The 20,000-nt window shown below is 37.4% G+C and overlaps 1 protein-coding gene across 5 annotated transcripts in view; it reads right to left on the bottom strand.

Annotated features, from left to right (window-relative positions):
* The window catches only part of LOC107753121 (calsenilin-like), a 68,655-nt gene that overhangs the window by 11,888 nt on the left and 36,767 nt on the right, over window positions 1-20,000 (bottom strand). The window contains exons 1-3 of one of the 5 annotated variants that reach the window (XM_016569241.1): window positions 19,262-19,554; window positions 697-699; window positions 73-197 (exon numbers count right to left, since the gene is read on the bottom strand). In XM_016569241.1, coding sequence (XP_016424727.1) covers window positions 73-197; window positions 697-699; window positions 19,262-19,358 — 225 coding nt within the window. In that variant the 5' untranslated portion in view covers window positions 19,359-19,554. Of the gene's footprint in view, window positions 1-72; window positions 198-696; window positions 700-1,830; window positions 2,208-19,261; window positions 19,555-20,000 lie in introns of those variants that run through there. The other 4 variants (XM_016569239.1, XM_016569237.1, XM_016569240.1 and 1 more) reach the window with 4 other exon arrangements.

Here is a 20,000-nt window from a genome sequence, read left to right as displayed (position 1 = left end):
CACAAAAAGTAAACAACCGACCACAAACATTAACTACCTAATTTTTGTTCCCTCTCTTGCACAGATACTCACGTTTTTGAAGCCCCTATAAAGGGACTGCAGCTCCTTCTTGGTGAATTTGGTCTGAGCCTGCAGCTGCTCCAGACCCTCAGGCTGATGTCGCACCGTGGACAGCTCGAGGTCACTGTCACTGCTGTCTATGGGAGAGAAAGTGCAAAAAAAGAGAGAGGAAGAGGAGGAAAGCAGAGAGATAGAGAGGGAAGGGGTCAGGAAAGGGGTGAGTTTATGGGATGCAGGACGGGATGGGGTGAGAGAGCATTTCAAAGAGGGAGACAGTGGTTGCGAGGAGAGAAAGAGGAAGAAAAAGGGGAGTAAAAGCAAAAGAGTTAGCATAAAAGTCAAAGATGTGCGGGAAGAGGAAAGAGAAAGAAATGGAGGTTTGATAGACAGGGTATCACTTTCTTTTTCCAATGTAACTGACTCTTGATGTCAATGCGAATGACTTTAATTTAGGGTTCCCATACTGTTAGACTACAGTAATTATCATTGCTGGATTTAAGTATTTGTTTCTTCGGAGCTCTGCTAGTGTTTGGATATGAGTCAATCACATAATGAAGAAAGCACCCCACGAAAAGAAAAGGAGATAGACCAAATAACAAACAGAAGAGACTAAAGTAGACAGGTGCTTACACTCACCGTCTTTACAAAAACAGATAAAAAGTGAGATATATAGGGAGGCACAAGGAGGACAGAAAGGGTCAGAGAGAGTGAGAAAAGAAAAAAGAGAGAAACGGTCAAATCAAAAAATAGAGCAATCACTTTGCAAATTGATGCAAATTTGAGCAAATTGATGGAGGAGGAGAAACTACAGTATCAGTTTTGTTACTGTTAACTAAAACTATTCAAATCGTCATAGTACTTTAATTAATCGTGTTAATTGAAATGAAGTTGAAATAAAACAAAAATATTAGATGAAAAACTACTTTTAAAAACCTAAACAAAAACTAGGAATGTTGCTTTGACAACTAATAAAAATACTAAAATTACTAAAACTAAAATAAACTAAATATAAATGAAAAATGATCAAAGCACATAACAAAATGACTACAATTTAAATTACATTTTAAATGGAAAATATTAAAATAATTTTAATATTAATAAATACTATAATAGTATATAAATAATATTAAAAGAGCAGAGCAAATAATCCTGTCATGCTTTAGGGAACAAAAGTTAGTTCTAAACAGACATTTCTTGAAAACGCAAAGAACTGGAAAATGCCTCAAAAATTGGGAGAAAAAAATAATACTTTTCCAAGTTAAATACAATCCATCTGGCATGCTGTTGATTACCAGACATGGAAAAATAACAAAAACGAAAAATAAAACAAAACACTTTTTCTCAATCAGTACTTTTGTTTTCCAGTAAAGACAAAAATATCTAAACATCCTTAATACAATATAAATGTATTTAAGAAGCAAAACATGACAATAAGACAATATATGTATAGTACTGATAATACATTAAAACTAAATTACATTAAAATATTAGCTTTCTTGTTTTAAGCTTCAAGCTAACAAAAGTGAGTTAGTGAGTTTTTATTTCGGGTAAGAAAAATCAACTACATTCAAGATAAATCCTCTGAATATTATAAGCAACTTTGCCTCTCAAATAAATGTATTTTGTTTTAAGGAAGATTCGATATTTTAACTGAAATGCCACAAATGCTGTCAACAGAGGAAAACAATCGCTAAATATCATCTATAAACAATATCTCCATTTTTGCAATCCCTGAAATGATGTTTGCTATTTTCTCTCTCTTTCTCTCACCTGTCTCAGTAATGTCTATGAGTCCAAGCAGATGCATGAGTTTGAGAAACATGATGACCAGGCAGACAATGCCCACAGTCTGTAACCCCTCTGTCTCCCATCTCACACTCATCCTGACACTCTGTCCCTCAACACTCTTTCACAGCACGTCTCGTTCTTCCAGCTCAGTCCTGTTTTAGAATGTTAATTCCACAAGCTTCATAAACGAAACATAAGTATCCTAGAAAGCCGATAACATAATTGAAGTAAAAAGATGGGCAGCTGTCCTGTTTCGAGAAACATCTGTCACACATTTTGGAAAAGTCTATAAAACCTGCAAAAGCATCTTATGTTGATGTCATCTTGTCTTAGTCTTGTGTCCAAAATGACTTTGGAGTCCAGATATACGCTGGTAACTCTCCTCTCTCATTATTTCTTAGCCGCTGTTCTTCTCACATCTATTTAAAAGTTCACTCTGACACAATTTTCAAAGGGAATTGAGAAAACTCCCACTCAGGAGACAAGGTTGTCCCAATTAGATTTAGACACAACCCCAACATGAATTTTGAACTTTGACATGATGATAAAAAACAGACACCTTGTTTCTGCTTCAAATGAGTCAACACAGCAAATCATCATGTTTTGAGGTACATCTTCGTCCTCAGAACTGCAGTTCAAATGAAAGTTCCCTGGCAAAAGGAAAAAGATTTTATGCCTTTGATTGGTCTGGAATGGACATCTAATATTTGAAGTTGTTAGAACAGATGCACACTCACAAGGTGCCCTAAATCCTGCTTCCCCTGTCTTGTGAACCAGTTTCCCACGACTAATTGTTCTCTCTGTATTTCAGCCTTTGTGATATGACTGTGATCTACAGAGACTGTTCTTCATTTATCCTTCTATTGGCAGCATTGTTATTCAGTGCTCTCTTTCCAAGAGTGATCTTTTAAATTTGGTCATGCACAACAGATTTATGACAACCAAAACCATTAGCTATACTGTTCTAAAGTTTGGGGTCTTTAGGACTTTTTAAAAATATGTTTTTGAAAGAAGTGTCTTTTATTTAATCAAAATACAGTAAAAAAATTTCATATTGTGAAATAATATTACAATTTAAAATAACTGTTTTCTGTTTTAATATATTTTAAAATGTAATTTATTTCTGTGGTGGCAAAGCTGAATTTTCAGCAGCCATTACTCCAGTCTTCAGTGTCACATGATCCTTTAGAAATCATTCTAACCGGCTGATTTGCTGCTCAAGAAACATTTTATTATCAATGAAAACAGTCGCTAAATTTTTTTGTGGAAACAGTGATACATTTTTTTTATCCAGGATTCTTTAATTAATAGAAAGTTCAAAGGGAGCATTTCTTTGAAATATAAATCATTTATAACATCATAAATGTCTTTACTGTCCTTTTTGATCAATTTATAGCAAGTGTGCCTTAATTTCTTGCAAAAAAATAACTTTTGAATGGCAGTATATATTATCCATTGTATTCCTTTAATGCTGAAGCAAGAGACAATGCTGCAATTTGTAATCCCTAAATGAATGCTTTTTAGAAGCAGAATGTCTAACCACGCTAACCCATCTCCGCTAACCAGCCAAACCTTGACCCCTTGGTTTCTCGCCTGAGCTCATCACCCGAGTTTGAGATCATGTAAAGAAACATCGCCCTCTAGTAGCCAATGCTTCTCGTCTGCGGTGCACAACAGCAGACAATTTGCATTATACTATGAAGCAGAAACATGCAAGTTGAACAAAATAATAGTTGACAGATCATATTCCTCTCATGCAACAGAGCTGGCACATACTGATCATTACGCACGCTTCCCTTCAAAAGTTACGTATTAGATTCACACCAGCAGATGCCCAAAATAAACTTCACTCTCCTGAAACACGGCTCTCAGGAATAGTCAGAGCTGTAGTAAGTGATGCCACTGAGCTAAAAATAGCCCCCTGCTGATTCGTTGGGTGGTCCGGCTCATGGGCCAATACTGGAAGAAGATTTATGTATAGATTACAGGAGGCACTCAGACACTTCCAGATGATCAGGTGTTTATATGCATAACTGTCTGTTATAAAAGGTGATGTGTTATGCCTATACTGTTAGCACCTATATACCGTATATCTTTGCTGAAAAAACTGGATAAACCAGCCTTAAAACTGCTGGTCTTAGGTGGTTTTATCTGGTCTACCCTGATTTCCCAGCCTGACAGCTGACAAGTTGTCAAAGACTCATAAAAATACACAAACCAGACCAGCCCAATACGGTTTAGAGAAAAGCTACGACCAGCTTAAGCCACTCAAAGTGATTACAATTAATTATTGCAAAAATATGCATGACTCTATGAAGTTTTTTTTTTTTTTATCAGGATACTTTTAATGAAAAAAAAGACTGATAGTTGGAGATTGATTCTCGTTAATAATAGTGACTAGTCACCTCTGTTCCTGAAAGTCAAACAGACGAGACACGAATGTCAAGACCATTTAAGGAAAACCGGACAAAAATAAACAATTGTACAGACAGATTAATCAAGCAAGAATATGTATGTACAATACAGCACACAGATGCCAAATATTTCACATAGTTGTAGGCCAATCTTCACTCTTTATGCCTTGATATTAAGCAATTCAAGACAACAAAGATGCGACACGACACAGGGCACGTCCACCAGACGATAGACGAAATGTGGAGAACAGTGGAGAAAATAAAAATATCTCCAATCTCAAGCTTTGTGACTCCAGAGGAAGTGCATCTTCAGTATATGAAGGTGCTGACTCTGATCTGTACTTTCAGAAATGATTGGTGGATATGATCTTGTGATGAAGTGAGGGGTGAGATGGAATTGGACAGTGCCCTTCAGGACCCAGTACAGAGACCAGCGGACCCATTTTTAGGTAGCCGTAAAGAAAGCCTGTTCAATACAGCATACATAATGAATGAAGGGTAATGTTAGACTGGGTTTTGATTCAAAGAGAGAAAGTGTGTGTTCGTGTTTGAAAGAGAGAGAGAGAGAGAGAGAATGCAGTATTTCTGACACCAATATAACATTCTCATTAAGTTACTTGTCTTTGAGTATGTAGTAAATAATAATAAAAAAAATTTAAAAAATCTGGACATGTCGTTTGTGCAAAACAAATCACATACTATCATAAACCTAAACAATAAAACGTTTCCTATAACATTTATCATTAATAACAGACACACTCACACAGATATAATCAGCTATTTAGGTAGTTATACAGTAAGTCCATGAACATTTTTTTAAAAATCAAATTCAAGATTTTGGGTTTAAATTTTAACAAATGTATAAAGAAACACCTGTATTTCTCATATTTAATTTTTTCTTATTTAACTGAGCACAGTTTTTACACCATTTTAATCACCTTTTTTTAAGTGCAACATTTAGTACAGATTAATTAGTCTCCTAATTAATAAGGTCATAAAAGCAGCAAGCATAATAATTATGAAAGAATTGACAAAATGCTGCAGTTAATAGTTTTAGATGGAGTATAACATGTCAACTTAATTTAATGTCAGATGGAATATAGCATGTCAAATTTATTTCACTTCTATTTCTAACTGCTGATTTTAATGAGGATATACAATAGCCTTCAACTGTTTTTATAAAAACAATCAGCTAATTATAATTAATAATTGGCAAATAATATGTAAATTAATTATGATTACTCCTAAAATAAACTTTTTAGAATTTAATAAAATATATTATTTGCTCTATTTATGAATAATTTTTTTTACCTTTAAGATCATTCCCAAAATGAGGTTAAGCCAGATTTTACATTTCTAAGAACAATGTTGTCCCCAAACTATCCCGGTGATGCAGTCCCACTGTAACACCTGGTGTAAGATGTATTTGTTGTGTTTATGTCTGCATACAGCACAGCAAACGTTGCGATAAAATACTTCATACTTTCTCCCACCAGCCACATAAGACCCAATGACCTTCAAAACTCACAAGCAGGGAAAACTCAACAGGAACAATCGATGTATGCATACAAAAGTACTGTAAAAGCACAATGCTTTTCCTTCACTTTAACACAAACATCATAACATTACTAGAGAAGAATCATCAGATTTGTTATCTCTATCTTTGGGATGCACCTGACGCAACCCCAGCCTCACGGGCCCCATTGGTCAAGCAAATCACCATGACAACAAAGGGGAGGACCTCAGTTCTAGAATGCTCATTACCTTCCAGTGACATGGGCTCCAGAATGCCGAACTGTTTGAGAACAGCCACGAACAAAATGATAACCACTCCGATGGCAAACAGCTCCATTCCCTGAATACCCATGACTGCGCTGATTTACGGCTTTCGACACAAGAACTTCTAGAACTACTGGAAGTATTAATTTGCTAGTGTGTGTACTAACACGGGACAAAGCCAACTGGCCGATATAGCATGGTGCCAGACGCAGAGTGTCTCAAAAAGAAAGATTCATTTCATTAGTTCCTTTGGAAGAATATTTAAAAGGAAAATCAGGGGATATTTTTGGCAGAACGTCAAGCTAGCAGTGTGCATGGGAAAAAGAGTCTGGTCTAGTTATACTCATTTTGGAGATGAGAAGAGAAGTCAGTGTTTCCATGTTAGGTCATTCTTCTTGAAAGCCCCATCGCATAAATAAAGAGCTGGATTGCAGTTCTTGTACACAGTCCAGATGTGTAAAAGCCATCCTGGGCCGCAAATGTTATTTGCAAGTGTCAACAACAGACAAGAGCATTTCAAACTCTGCCGTGAAGAAGTGCTGCGACGACGCTGCGATATTCAAGATTGTTGATTCAAAGGTGTATGTTTTGGTGTGAGACAGGAGGCACAAGAGAACGGAAATTCATTCAATAGATCCAGATGAGTACAATGTGGAATTGCGACTTGGAAGCTACGGGCACACTGCGCTGATTTTGCTGTTAAGACGATCATATTTCATTTCAAGTCCTAAGTGGCTTTTAAATCCGGGTTTTGTTGATGTTGACACAGAAATTTGAGACTAATGGGCAGCCTAAAACTGGAATAATTTGTCTACGTAGAAGTCACTGAAGTAATATTCAGTTTAGTTATACGCAGGATCAACATCTGGCACTACCTCGGTCACTGCGACAACCACTGAGGTGGCATCTGGAATCCTGATCCAAAGCGTTCGGTGGCCTCCTGCTTGCGTGCTACACCAGGTTGGTGCAAATCTGCAAAAAAGCTACAAGGTACTTCCTGTGGCAGTGGCAAAAATACATCAATCCTTCACAGATTGGGTGGATCCGTCTTTAAGTGGGTGCAAATTCCCTGAAGCTCTCAATTCTTAGCCCCCGTCAAACCTTTCAAATGGCCCATTAAGTTCGGTGATACGTCTTGGGAGTGGTCCTGAAGAATGCGGTTACTCGTCTCCTCCTTCTCGGGGTTTCTGCTGTCAGTCAAGCGCCCTCATCTTTTCCCTCGTCTGTTTCCTCAGAGTCAGCATCAAGTGCTTTTGTCTCTTCTTTCAACTTGTACTGTACAGTTCGTGTTCTTCCTCCCTCCCTCCCTCCCTCGCTTCTCTTGCCCTCTCTTGTCCCGTAATAATCTGCAGTGGGCAGTTTATCTTCACCTCTCTGTCCATCCCACCCCTTCTTCCGTATCTCTTTTTCTCTGCTCATCTATGACCACTCCATCCCTTCTTTTATCCATCGCTCACTTTCCAAGCCTCACTACCCTTGACTGCATGCAAAGTCAGACCCTTGTGAGAACTGGTCCTTTTTCTCTGACCACAATCCCTTTCTCTCTCTCTCTCTCTCTCTCTCTCTCTTTTCCTTTCCCTTTCTCTTCTCTCTTCCTTTCTGCCTGGGGACTTGGGGAAAAGTCACATTTCCAAACAGGGCAGAAAGCAGGAGAGAGGGAGAGATACAAGGGGGATCAGATTCCAGGGACGCCCTCCCCTACCGATTTCCCAGCCTCCATCCACCCACATATCCGTTCCATCTGAAGCACTTCGCGAGTGAAGCAAGGCAAGGCCTCTGCGTGGAATGGGACAACCAGAGGAGATAACATTAGCTTACGGGTTTTCCTGTTTATAGTTTAGTGAGAGAGGAAAGGAGAGAGCTATAATAGCTCAGTTAGATAAAGGAATCAATAAAGCCTTAATGGTAGCTTTAAGTCAACCAAACACAAGGAGATCAAATGCTGTTTCTACTGCCAGCATCCGCTCATCTTCTCTCACACCACCCCCTCCTCCTCCTTTTTCTTGTTAAAAGAGCCATAAAAAGATGATGAATGTCAGAAATGAAAACAGGAAAAAAAAGAAAAAAAAAAAGGAAATGTGGTGCTACAATATTTGAAATGCATTGGTAATCTTTGGGAAAAATCTAAATTTTGAAATGTCATCCTCAAATTATAAAGAATAATACACTTCAAGATAAAATACACCCTTCAGAAGACAAAATTCACAAAATTCATAAAAATTCTAAAGGAATGTAAATTAATTGCCAATGCTCTTTATATCATGTTTTGAACTAACTAAATTAATTAATTAATTTAGTAAAAGGAATTGAACTAGAAGTAGAATTCTGGTAGATTCTTATTTGATCCATTTGTATTTTTGTATAAGTTCCAAATTATGATTCAAATTACATCAGGATTTTTTGAGGAAAAAATGTCATTACACTTTTCATATTTGGAAAAAAATATCCTGAATGAATGAAAAAACTGGTTCTGAGTTCTACTGGATTCTCATTTGATCCATTTTTGATCTTTGGTTTGTTCCAAATTATGATAGAAATCACACACACACACACACACACACACACGTCTGGTCAGCTATCCTTGTGGGGACTCTCCATAGGCGTAATGGTTTTTCTACTGTACAGACCGTATATTCTATTGCCCTACACCAACCCTACCCCTAAACCTACCCCTCACAGGAAACTTTCTGCATTTTTAGATTTTCAAAAAACCGTGACACGAGTCCCCATGAGTCTGTGTGTAGTCAGGTTTAAGTCCCCACCAGGATATATAAACCAGTACACACACACACACACACACAAAACAAAACAAATTTCAATCACAATTTGGAAACAATAATCACAATACAATAAAACAGTAAAAGATAAATAGATAATTAGAATAGATAAATAGATAATTAGATAAATACAAAAAAAAATTTGAAATTCAGTTGATCTAATTTCTATCATAATTGGGAAACAATAATCTGAAGAAAATAAAGACAAATCACAAAATGGTCCAGTAGAATCCTAGTGAATTCTTAGAATTCTTATTTGACCCACTTTTATCTTTAGATTGGTTGCAAATAAAGACAGAAATTGCATTAGGATATTTTGATAAGAGGTTAAGCACATTAAAATCACCCTAAAAATCTAAATCTAAAAATCCTATCAAAAACATATGTACATTGTCACGATTGCCTACTGTGAGGAGCGAGGAACGAAGGAGACGAGAGATGCTCAGAATCAACAGTCTTTAATAAATACACCCAGGGTAACACTGGCTGGAGACACGTAGTACAACATGGACGTTCAAGACCCGACAAGGAAACATGGGGCAGACTACACTTTAAATACAACATAAAACGAGGGTAACTGACGAGACACAGGTGGATCAAATGACTAATTTGACTAGGGAAAAACTAGGTCACTGGGAGAACATGGGGAGGAAAACAAACACACTGACAATCCATGGGCGTGACATATCGCCCCTTCCCGGAAGGCGCGTCCTCGCGCCATAGAAACAACATAGGGAGGACTGGGTGGGAACTTGGGAGGAGGCTCGGGAGGAGGATGGATACCCGGGAGGGGGCCGGCAGACAGAGTCTATGGTGGAGACGATGGAGGGAGGAGCCAGGGCGGAGACCAGAGGGACTTGGAGCAGGAGGAGCCAAACGGGACCCAGGCCACAGCCATAACGGCGACCCACGGTGGAGCCGATGGAGGGAGGAGCCATGGTGGAGGAAGGGCTGATGACTCCAGGGGGCTGACCGACTGTGGCGGAGCAGGCGGCGGAGGAGCCCGAGGAGGAGACGGAGAACCAATGAGCCAGGGTGACGAGGAGGATCCGGAGGGTCGAGGTGGAACAGGTGGCTCAGGTGACCGATGTCGGAGGTGGGGATCCGGAAGGCCGCGGTGGAGCCGGAGCGACAGAGGACCGAGGAGCAGCCGAAGGGAAGGAGGAGCCTGACGGAGCCTGAGGGATGGAGGGACGAGGCGACACATGGTCGACAACAGACCAAGGTGGAGCCGGAGGGACGAGGGAGCCCGGTGGAGCCAGTGGACTGACGGGCCATGGCGGAGAGGAGGGAGCTAGGAGCCATGGAGGAGCCGCTGGGTCGACGGGCCAAGGCGGAGGCCAGGGATTCTCCAGCCATGCCGAAGATGGAGACTGGCAGACCCGCGGAGCTGGCATTGTAGAACGTGCAGAGCGCATCGTCTGGGTAGCTGGTGAGATGGGCGATGGCCAGAAACAGTCTGGTTTGGCCCTTGAGCGAGCTCTCCCCCTGCTCCAGCAGGAGGAGGAGGTACTCTGGGCGGGATATTTACACGCTCCATGGGGGAGAAACAGAAAAAAAAAACACTGAATAAAACGCAGAAACAGAACGGAGGGGGAACACTCAGTTATACTTTTTGTCTAGGTCGGGTCTTCTGTCACGATTGCCTACTGTGAGGAGCGAGGAACGAGGAGACGAGGGATACTCACAATCAACAGTCTTTAATAAACACACCAAGGTAACACATGGGCTGGCTGGAGACACACGTAGCACAACATGGACATTCAAGACCCGACAAGGAAACATGGGGCAGACTACACTTTAAATGCAACATAAAACGAGGGTAATTGACAAGACACAGGTGGATCAAATGACTAATTTGACTAGGGAAAAACTAGGTCACTGGGAGCACTTCATATTATTGTTACATTTGGTTGATTCATGAACAAACCATTTTAATTGAGTCAGATCTTTTCAATGACTTCAGTTCTAAACTAGTTTGAATGAGTTTCCCATGAAATGAACCGTTCGAAGACTTAGAAAATAGCATGGATTCAACATTTATGATACTATTATTGTTTTGTGTCACAATTGCCTACTGTAAGGAGCGAGGAACGAGGAGACGAGGGATACTCACAATCAACAGTATTTAATAAACACACCATGGGTAACACAGGGCTGGCTGGAGACACACATAGCACAACATGGACGTTCAAGACCCGACAAGGAAACATGTGGCAGACTACACTTTAAATACAACAAAAGGAGGGTAATTGACAAGACACAGGTGGATCAAATGACTAATTAGACTAGGGAAAAACTAGGTCACTGGGAGCACATGGGGAGGAAAACAAACACACTGACAGTCCATGGGCGTGACATACATACATACATACATACGTACATATTTTTTCACTATTATGATGGCTGTGTAACCCTTGATATTTCTATCCTGTTTCCTTAATATGCGCACGATAAAAGATGCATATGCCCTTCCCAACATAGAGGAGACTTTCTCAGCACTTAGTGGTGCTAAATGGTTCTCTGTCATGGACCTTAAATCCGGATACTACCAAGTCGAAGTAGTCGAAGAAGAACCAAAGAAGAAGCAATGCCTCACTTTCACCATTATAATGCATGCTCTGACTAAGCTGCTGTATTTATGGCTGGCGTCAGTGCTTGTTGTGTATAGGAATTAATGTTGAGCTTTTAGGAGTACGGGGCAGGTTCCAGTAATGCCATTAGATGAACACTTCTTAATAGGAGCTCAAGCATGAAGCTTTTGCTGACAAGACACTATGGCCTAACATAACTCACTGAACCTGAACACGAGCATTAGAAAAACAATGGTACAATCTGAAAGCTTGGCATAGATGCTTGGAAAAGAGCATAGATTTTCTTTTCAAATGTAATTTGAACAAATCCATGCCTCTCTTTTCATTTCATGAGTTAAAACCAGGTGTTCTTCCGAATATTGATCCGATGCACTCCAATTACAAATGGCAAAATTTGGATTTGTCCATCAGTGCTGCAGTATTCATTCACAGCAAGCAAAACAGCATAAGGGCCAATACTATGAAGGAATAGTCTGGCAAAACGATCCCTCAATGTATACAAACACAGCACTTTCCCTCTATATGTTCAGTAACTCTGCACGAACAGAAATGAAACTTGATATAAGGCAGCCGGTCCTCTATTTAATACATAAGCACTCTTGAGGCCAAACACGGCCCTGCTCTTTGAGTCTTCAGACTCGACAGAAGTGCTCTCTCTGTCTCTCCCTCCCTTTTAATGAGGTGTGATGGATCGACTTTTTAATGATAAAAACACCCTGGAATGTACTGACAACATAACTTTTACAACAACAAACAAAGATCAGGGATCCAGGATGGGCTTCCATTGATCGGAGGAAATTACTAATTACTTCTGATTAGCCAAGGATTCATCCATTTTCCAGTGACGTTAATATGTAACATTTACATATAAAATAATAACAGTTACATATAAAATAACCATCATTAGGCCCAGACAGAATCTGTAGACTTTTTTCTTTGTACTGTACATTTTCTATGCTGGATACATTTGTATAAATATTAAATGGATTTACAAATCTCTGCACTTCACGCTCATTAGAAGCAGACTGCAACATCAAAGAAAACCCAGAGTTATTAGGTTAAATTATTAGTTAGAACTATACATTTCGTTCTTAAGGAACTGTTACATTTTAATCTTTTTTTTTTTCTTGAATTTTAAGTTATTTTGGTGCTAGTCTTCTTGGTATTCTTTCCAACTAGGTCCCTGAAGAAAAAGTTGAACAGGAACATAGATAACTGAACACTTTATTTTCCTGATTTCCCGTCCACAAAAGCCAACTGTACTGTAGTTGAGATGACAGTAAATGTCCTACAAGGCCCTCTGTTGGACAAGACACATTACTGCACAAAGCTTTTGGGAAGGATCAATGTTTGTGATGTTTTTTGTTTGTAATAAAGTACAGTGACTCATGCATTATTAGTATTGGTGTTGTAACTACACTGTTATATTGGCAAGAAGCATCTTTCTGAGACTGGCTGCCATCCAAAAGTAGTCATGACAGTAGTCTTCGGAAATGACTATCTATCTATCAATGTCTGTAGGTCTCTGTAGGTCTGATTCTTGTCTGAATTCAGTGAGAAGGGGTGCACTGTATGTTTGGGTCTCTTTTCGCCCAAAGGTGAAAAGACATTCTGAAGCTCTTATAGTAGTAAGGAGCTTTGTCATTACTCAGATTTCCTACTGCAAGTGAGTATCCATTATTCTTGCACAATAATTTATTTATTTATTGGTTGATTTTTTTATTTAAATATCTGCCAATGATGCTTTAGTCCTAAAGTATGAAATGCTGCATGCACGCTTGTCTTTGTGGTTGGTTTGAATATGCTAATAGACTTATATGGCAGACTTCCATAATTGCTTATATTGCAAATTGCAAAATATCTAGAGCATTTAACCCAAAGTAATTCTCTTCAATGAACACTCCAAAATGCAAATTCTGTTATTTACTCACGCTCATGTTGTTCCAAATTATAGTCATTTTTATTGTGCTGGAAAAAAATGAAGCATGAAACATGAAGATTAATACAAGATTAAATAATTTGCATTTTTGGATGAATTATTCCTTTTTACTGTTAACAATCAATTTGTTGTTCTCAAAACATGCTTCCTTGATTATTACTTGAAAAGATCTTCATTTATTTTTTGTTTATACTCTTTATTTATTTTTTGCATATCTGCTGCCTTTCCACAAGTGGTTTGGACCACAGAGGCACCAGCATTTTACCTCTCACGGAACCAAACTTCATCTGCACCCATTTTGTCTGTAACACGTATGTTCATATTTACACGCTCCATCTGTCATTCTCAGCTCAAAATACTTCATAGTCATTCTGCAGTATTTTCAGAGCTACAGTCTTTAAAAATAACACTTGGGTACAGTGAAGATGCTGATGCATTGTGAGAAAACATACAGTGGGGTACAAAAGTCTGAGAACACTTGTATTTTGCACGTTTTGGTAATTTTACACACTTTAATTACAAATGACTGTCTGTTATCAGCAAACAGTCTAAACTGAGTTGAATTTCAGAATTTCTTAAACTTTATTTGTACTTATTTGCTTTATTGACAAATAAAAACAACCTGATGATCATGTCCTCTAGCATGATTTGAGATGATCCAAAGAGCATTTTGAGCTTCACTGTAAATATAAAAAATCTGACCATCTGTACAGAGTTCCATGATCACGTACTTACTTGACTAGTGGCCTAGAAAGTACTTCTTAGTAATTTTACATCATAATTTTTCTTTTGCATTTATAAAAATCCCAAACCTGTTTATTTAGAGGTATAAATGTTTTTTTGGATCACACTGTATGCTGTGTGTATAACAGGGGCATGAGGTTAAAATCACGAGCGGCAATGCTAATCAGTTTTATTATTGTTTTTAGAATGGATCAGTTATATGCTATACTGCATCTGTGCTATTATTGTGATGGTGTTTTTGTTTCATTGCTTTCATGGATTCTCCACGAGATGCAGGCAAAACTGTAAAACAGGTCAAATATTATTATAATAATTACAATGATTAACTTCCTTTTTAACACAGAAAATAGTAACTGCTCTTTTGAACAGGTGAAGTCACACTGGAGGTGCGCAACACTTCTAATCCAGACAGCGGACCAGAAAACATAAAAGCAAGTACAGTAGAGTAATAGCAAAAAGAGAGCTTTATCTTCAAAGATACTCATATGAGCAAGATTCTGTAGAATTGAGCGGTTCTCTTGTGTTTAGGATGAGCACCACTCATCGTCAGCAGTACAAGAAAACACCAGTGTCAGGATGAGCTCTGTCTACCAGAGCCTGATCCCCTCCGCTACTGAGAGACAGTCAGTCTATGAGAGCCTTTATCAAGGGGGGACTCAATTTCCAGACATTTATGAGAATTTTGAGTGATGGTATAATCATTGTAATGCACAGACTGGCAAACTTAACATAAAGAGTCTTTACCTACTATGTACTTACGTTTATGCACTTATTGTGTACTTACATGTTTTTAAATTGTACTTGTATTTAAAAATACTTTTCTGTAATTACATGTAATTTCTGTAGTTACATCTATAATCACACTGCTGACCCTATCCTACAAATTAACCCACACTTAAGCCTAACCAAACTACCAAACCTGTCCCTAACCTTAACTGTGTGCCACCCCAAAGTGATATGTAATACAACATGAATATAATAAGTACATTGTTCCAAATAATTGATTATTTTTTACATAAGTGCATAGTACTTAAAGGCACCTAATATGAAGTGGGACCCACAGACTCATATGGATTTAGCTTTCCTAAAATGCAGCAACAGCACCCTCACAAAAGATATCAATGTTCAACAAATAAAAAGTATTAATAAATGTCAAAATAAACTGAAAAATAAAATGTCGCTTCCTGTGTGTGTTTAAAGTCATTTTACATTTTACTGCTATTTGACTATGGCTCATCCAATCAAAATTTAGATTTATAGCTAAAATGTGCAGATGGACATCTTTGACTACTGACCAATTTTAATGCATTATTTATTGCATTATATGTTATCTAAAAAAATTAATTAAATACTAAATTAAAGTGTTAATTTGACAGCCTAGTTATAACCCAAATTTTATAACATTCATTTTCCAAATAATTTTTTTTTCTTTTTCCACATCAAGAAAGTGTATCGTTACCATTTTGTTTTGCATAATTTATCTCAATGAATAATTCTCTCCATTAAGTTCATAATAAAAAAATAAAATAATGGTTTTGATACTGATTGACTTCATCTCTCAGCTACATTCTGCTTTCATCCTTATTTGTTCTATGTAATATAGTCAACTTGAAATAATAAACATACAATGAACACATGAAAAAAAAATGTTTTCTAATAATTTTACTGTAAAAGTAATGCTGTAATCTGTCCAATTTATGCCAAACTGAACATGCCAAACTAAAGTGACAAAACACAGACAGTTCAAAGACAGTGTTGTTCTGATGAGCATTACCTGAGCGGTGATAGTGGGCCGTACTGTGATGACAATCAGCCAGGATGCTGGGTCTCGAGAAACGCCGTCGCGCTTCTAAAGAGAGCGTAACCATCATGCTCCCCATAATAGACTGCTACAGAAACCACACCAGATTCGTTACAAACGTGAACCACAATGATCATGAACCAGATTTTCTCCAAGAAAGCAGGTGACTACCTCGGTGTCTGTGTGTGTGTATATGAGTGTGTGTCAAAAAGCACATTGAGCAGTCTGTTTGGTGACTATAGGTCAAACATTCAGATACAGATACATGTGAGGGAGAAAGACACTTCAAAGATCCAGCGCTACTGTGACCTTTCACTTAAAACACAACACACACTCTCTCTCCTGTGGCCTATGCTTGAAAGTTTTTTTCCTCAAAGAGGTGAACATATTAATATGAGTATATGAATAAAACAGATGTGCTTCAAGACCCCTGTGTCGAGCACAGACCAAAGCATCTTTAAAGGGGTCCTGTTTTGCTTTTTCACTTTTTCAACTTTAGTTAGTCTGTAATGTTACTGTTTGAGCATTAAAAAAAGATAGAGAGGTGTTGTAATAATGTAAAATATGTGAAAAATAATGTGTTTTTCGAACAACCTAGTATGAGAGCCTGTTCTAGTACACCCCCAAAACAAAATCAAGACTTTGTAAAAGAGCATAATAGGACCCCTTTAAAAAAGTGCATATGCTGTTTTTTTTAGAGCCAGTTACATAAGTAAGTATGTACAATTTAGGACAGGGCTCTTTAACAGTGATACAGCTGGGGGCCTGCCAATTATTGTTTGAATTTAATTATTTTATCAATCCATGAATTCAAATTATATTTATTTATTACAAATTAAATGTATAATTTAATAGTTTTGTATATTTTAAATATCATTAATTAAATACAGAAAATGTAACAGTATGTTTTTTGAAAGAAGTCTCTTATGTTCACCAAGGCTGCCTTTATTTGGTTAAAAATACAGCATAAACAGTAATACTGTATAATAATATTACAATTCAAATTAATTTTCTATTTGAATATATTTTAAAATGTAATTGATTGCTGTGATGGCAATTACTCCAGTCCAGTTTGTATTATTTATGTACCATTATAGTTTTATTAATATTTTGAATTAGCTTTTATTTAATATTTTCAGTTTTCTTTTTTAATTTTAGTTGAGGTTTAAATAATTTTGATGTGTGCTTTTTTTTTAACTAATATTATTTGTTTGGTTTACTATTTTGTATTACTGTTTAGGTTTATTATTTTTTATTTCCGTTTTAGTTTTAGTTCAGTAGATTTTTTTCTGCTTCCAGTTTTTATTTATTTCCTACTTTTCATCTTAAACTTATTTCACTCAGTTGTCAAGGCAACATTTTTCATTTCTTTCTTTAGTTTACATTTTTCATCTAATATTTATATTATATTTATTTATTTATTTATATTTGATTGTATTTCAGCTGTTTCAAACAAAAATTAAATAGAACATTTTAACAAAAAGTTTTGATACTTTTAGTTAACAATAATAATCCTGCTCCAGTCTTCAATGTCACACCATCCTTCAGAAATCATTCTAAAATGCTCATTTCAACAGATTAATTATTTCAACATTTTTGTGGAAACTGTGATACATTTTTCAGGATTGTTCATGAATAGAAAGTTCAAAAGAACAGCATATAGAAATATTTGCAACGTTCTAAAGGTCTTTATTGTCACTTCTGATCAATTCATTGCATCTTTGCTGAATAACTTAATTTCTTAATATACAAATAAATAAAAATAAAAATATATACAAATCTTAATGACCCCAAGCTTTTTAAATTCTTGATGTCAGTAGTGTGTGGTGTAATGGACTACTCTGTCCACTGTGAGGCACTAGTGCATCAATGACTCTTGTGATACTTTCATGACAGTCACATATTGTGTCTTGGTTGTTGACCTGGCTGAAGGCCACTGAAACATGAGACAACAGATTGAGTCGATCTGACTATTTAAGGGACATATAAATGCTTAGTTAGCAAGACTTATGATCATATTATGTTGCTTAACCTGAACTTCCCCTGCTGACGCCGCAATTTCTTTTCCTGTCGCACAGAAAAAAGAAAAAAGAAAAAAAAATGCATGTCAAGAGAATATATCAAACAGATATTGATAGATATATTGAAAATCAATTTGATTTAACAGCACTATAAAATCAAGCAGATTCTTTCTGAGATTGTCCAAGACGCTATTACCATTCAATTTTGGAGGATTACACTGTGAACCGTTGAAACCAGACTCTTTTTATGCAAAAAAAAATAAAAAATCCTTTCAAAAGCTATTATATTTTTGTTTATTCGATTTCCAATCAAATAATCTTCATATTTTGAGGCTCATGATTTAGACCTGTGCAGAGCTCAAGGACACCAATGTGGAAGATTTATAAAATGTGGCTAATATTTTCTGCTGAAGGGGTTTTCTGCTATTTTTTGAAGGTTAAGGTCTATAAGAACTAGGCCCAAATAGCATTCAGCTCCATTTGAACACATTTAGCCTTATTTGAATCCATTCCACATTGTTTCAACCCAAAATCAGAGCAGAAATGGCTAGATTCTGTCAGGGCATGGAAATTATTAATTCCCTCCTGACCCCTGAGTTCACATCTCTATATGAACGTGCAAATGGAACTGAAATAGACTCAGTCTCTCTGTCTCGATCTGTGGTGTAATTCAGCACACACAGTGAAGAACATGGCGTTTTGGAGCTTGACAGTCATGGTCGCCATCCGTTTTCATTGGAAAAGAGCATTGTGAACATGCCCTAAAGTCTCAGTGGTACCAAAGGAAAAGACAGGACAAACTGAACATCTGTCCTTTGACCAGCAGTGACACAGAACAATGTCTTGGTACTTGGTGAAAGTTAAAGGGCTCCTGTTACACACACAAACATAGTCACAGTGACAGCGTAACACTGCAACAACACAGCATAACTGCCAGAGACTGTTTTACACTGAATCAGTGTCCTGTAGAAGAACGGATCTGCGCAAATCACACCATCAGCAAATAAAAACATCACAGAGGACAATTATCGACCTGCCTGTCCATAAATAATGCCTTAATTTCTTCATTACTTATATTTACTGCTATTTACTATTTTAACTGTAAAAACTGTTTAAAAATCCACTGTTGTTTACAGAAAATATATTTTGAATGACGTTTTTCAGCATAATTTAATATAAAACTATGCAAATTTATGCATTTAGAATGTATCCATAAAAAAGGAAACAGTTATAAAACTTCCCTTGTGCAGAGACTTCATAAAGTGCAGTATAAGAGAATGAGGAGTTCAAAAAGTTGAAAAGAATGGAGAGAGACAGAGCAAAGAAGTAAAGCACAGTAAGTACCTCGGGCAAATGAGCCGGTGATCAAGCCGAAAAAGCAGCTCAGCATACTGGCCAACTCCTTCTGACACTCATTCTTACAGTCCTTCACAGCATCCATGTCTTCAGTAATGTCTCTCGAATGTCTCAACTGCTGACCGAACAGTCTCTGTTAAACTACTGTAACTCATACAATTAAAAAGTCCATTAAACCATCACCAGCAGACAGACTAATCTCTAAAAACTTCACTTCAAAAACACTCTGACACTTACTTTGTCCTCAAACTTCCTCCTCAGTTAGGAGAGAGTTTCAAGATCACACAGAGTTTAGTCAGTTAAGATCAAATTCGTGACTGAATATTTATGAATATTCAGATGAAGAGTTTTCTTAGGCTGCTGTGATTGTCAAATTAGTTTTTATCCATTTCTTTTTCAAAGAATCGACAAAACCATACCGCCATCCTGAGATCCAGAGCTGGAGGGTTTTGCTGCTCGGTGCAGAAAAGTCTCAATGTGACCCAATGTAGAACACACTGCTGATTTGTTATCTGGATAACATTACACCTCCCAATCCAGATGTGGACAGTAATCCAAACCAAACAGCTAGTGAGGTCCTCAGAATCCTGACAGAGTTTGCTGTATATATCTGAACATATCCTGACTGCTTAGGAATTAAAGCTATGAACAGGAAGTAGCACTGATCTGAGAGAGAGAGAGAGAGAGAGAGAGAGAGAGAGAGAGTGAGAGAGAGTAGAATGCTCAA

This window comes from Sinocyclocheilus rhinocerous, unplaced genomic scaffold, assembly GCF_001515625.1.
Source record: "Sinocyclocheilus rhinocerous isolate Xijiao unplaced genomic scaffold, SAMN03320098_v1.1 scaffold20, whole genome shotgun sequence".
NCBI lineage: Eukaryota > Metazoa > Chordata > Actinopteri > Cypriniformes > Cyprinidae > Sinocyclocheilus > Sinocyclocheilus rhinocerous.
This window is presented reverse-complemented; position numbering and strand designations above follow the sequence as displayed.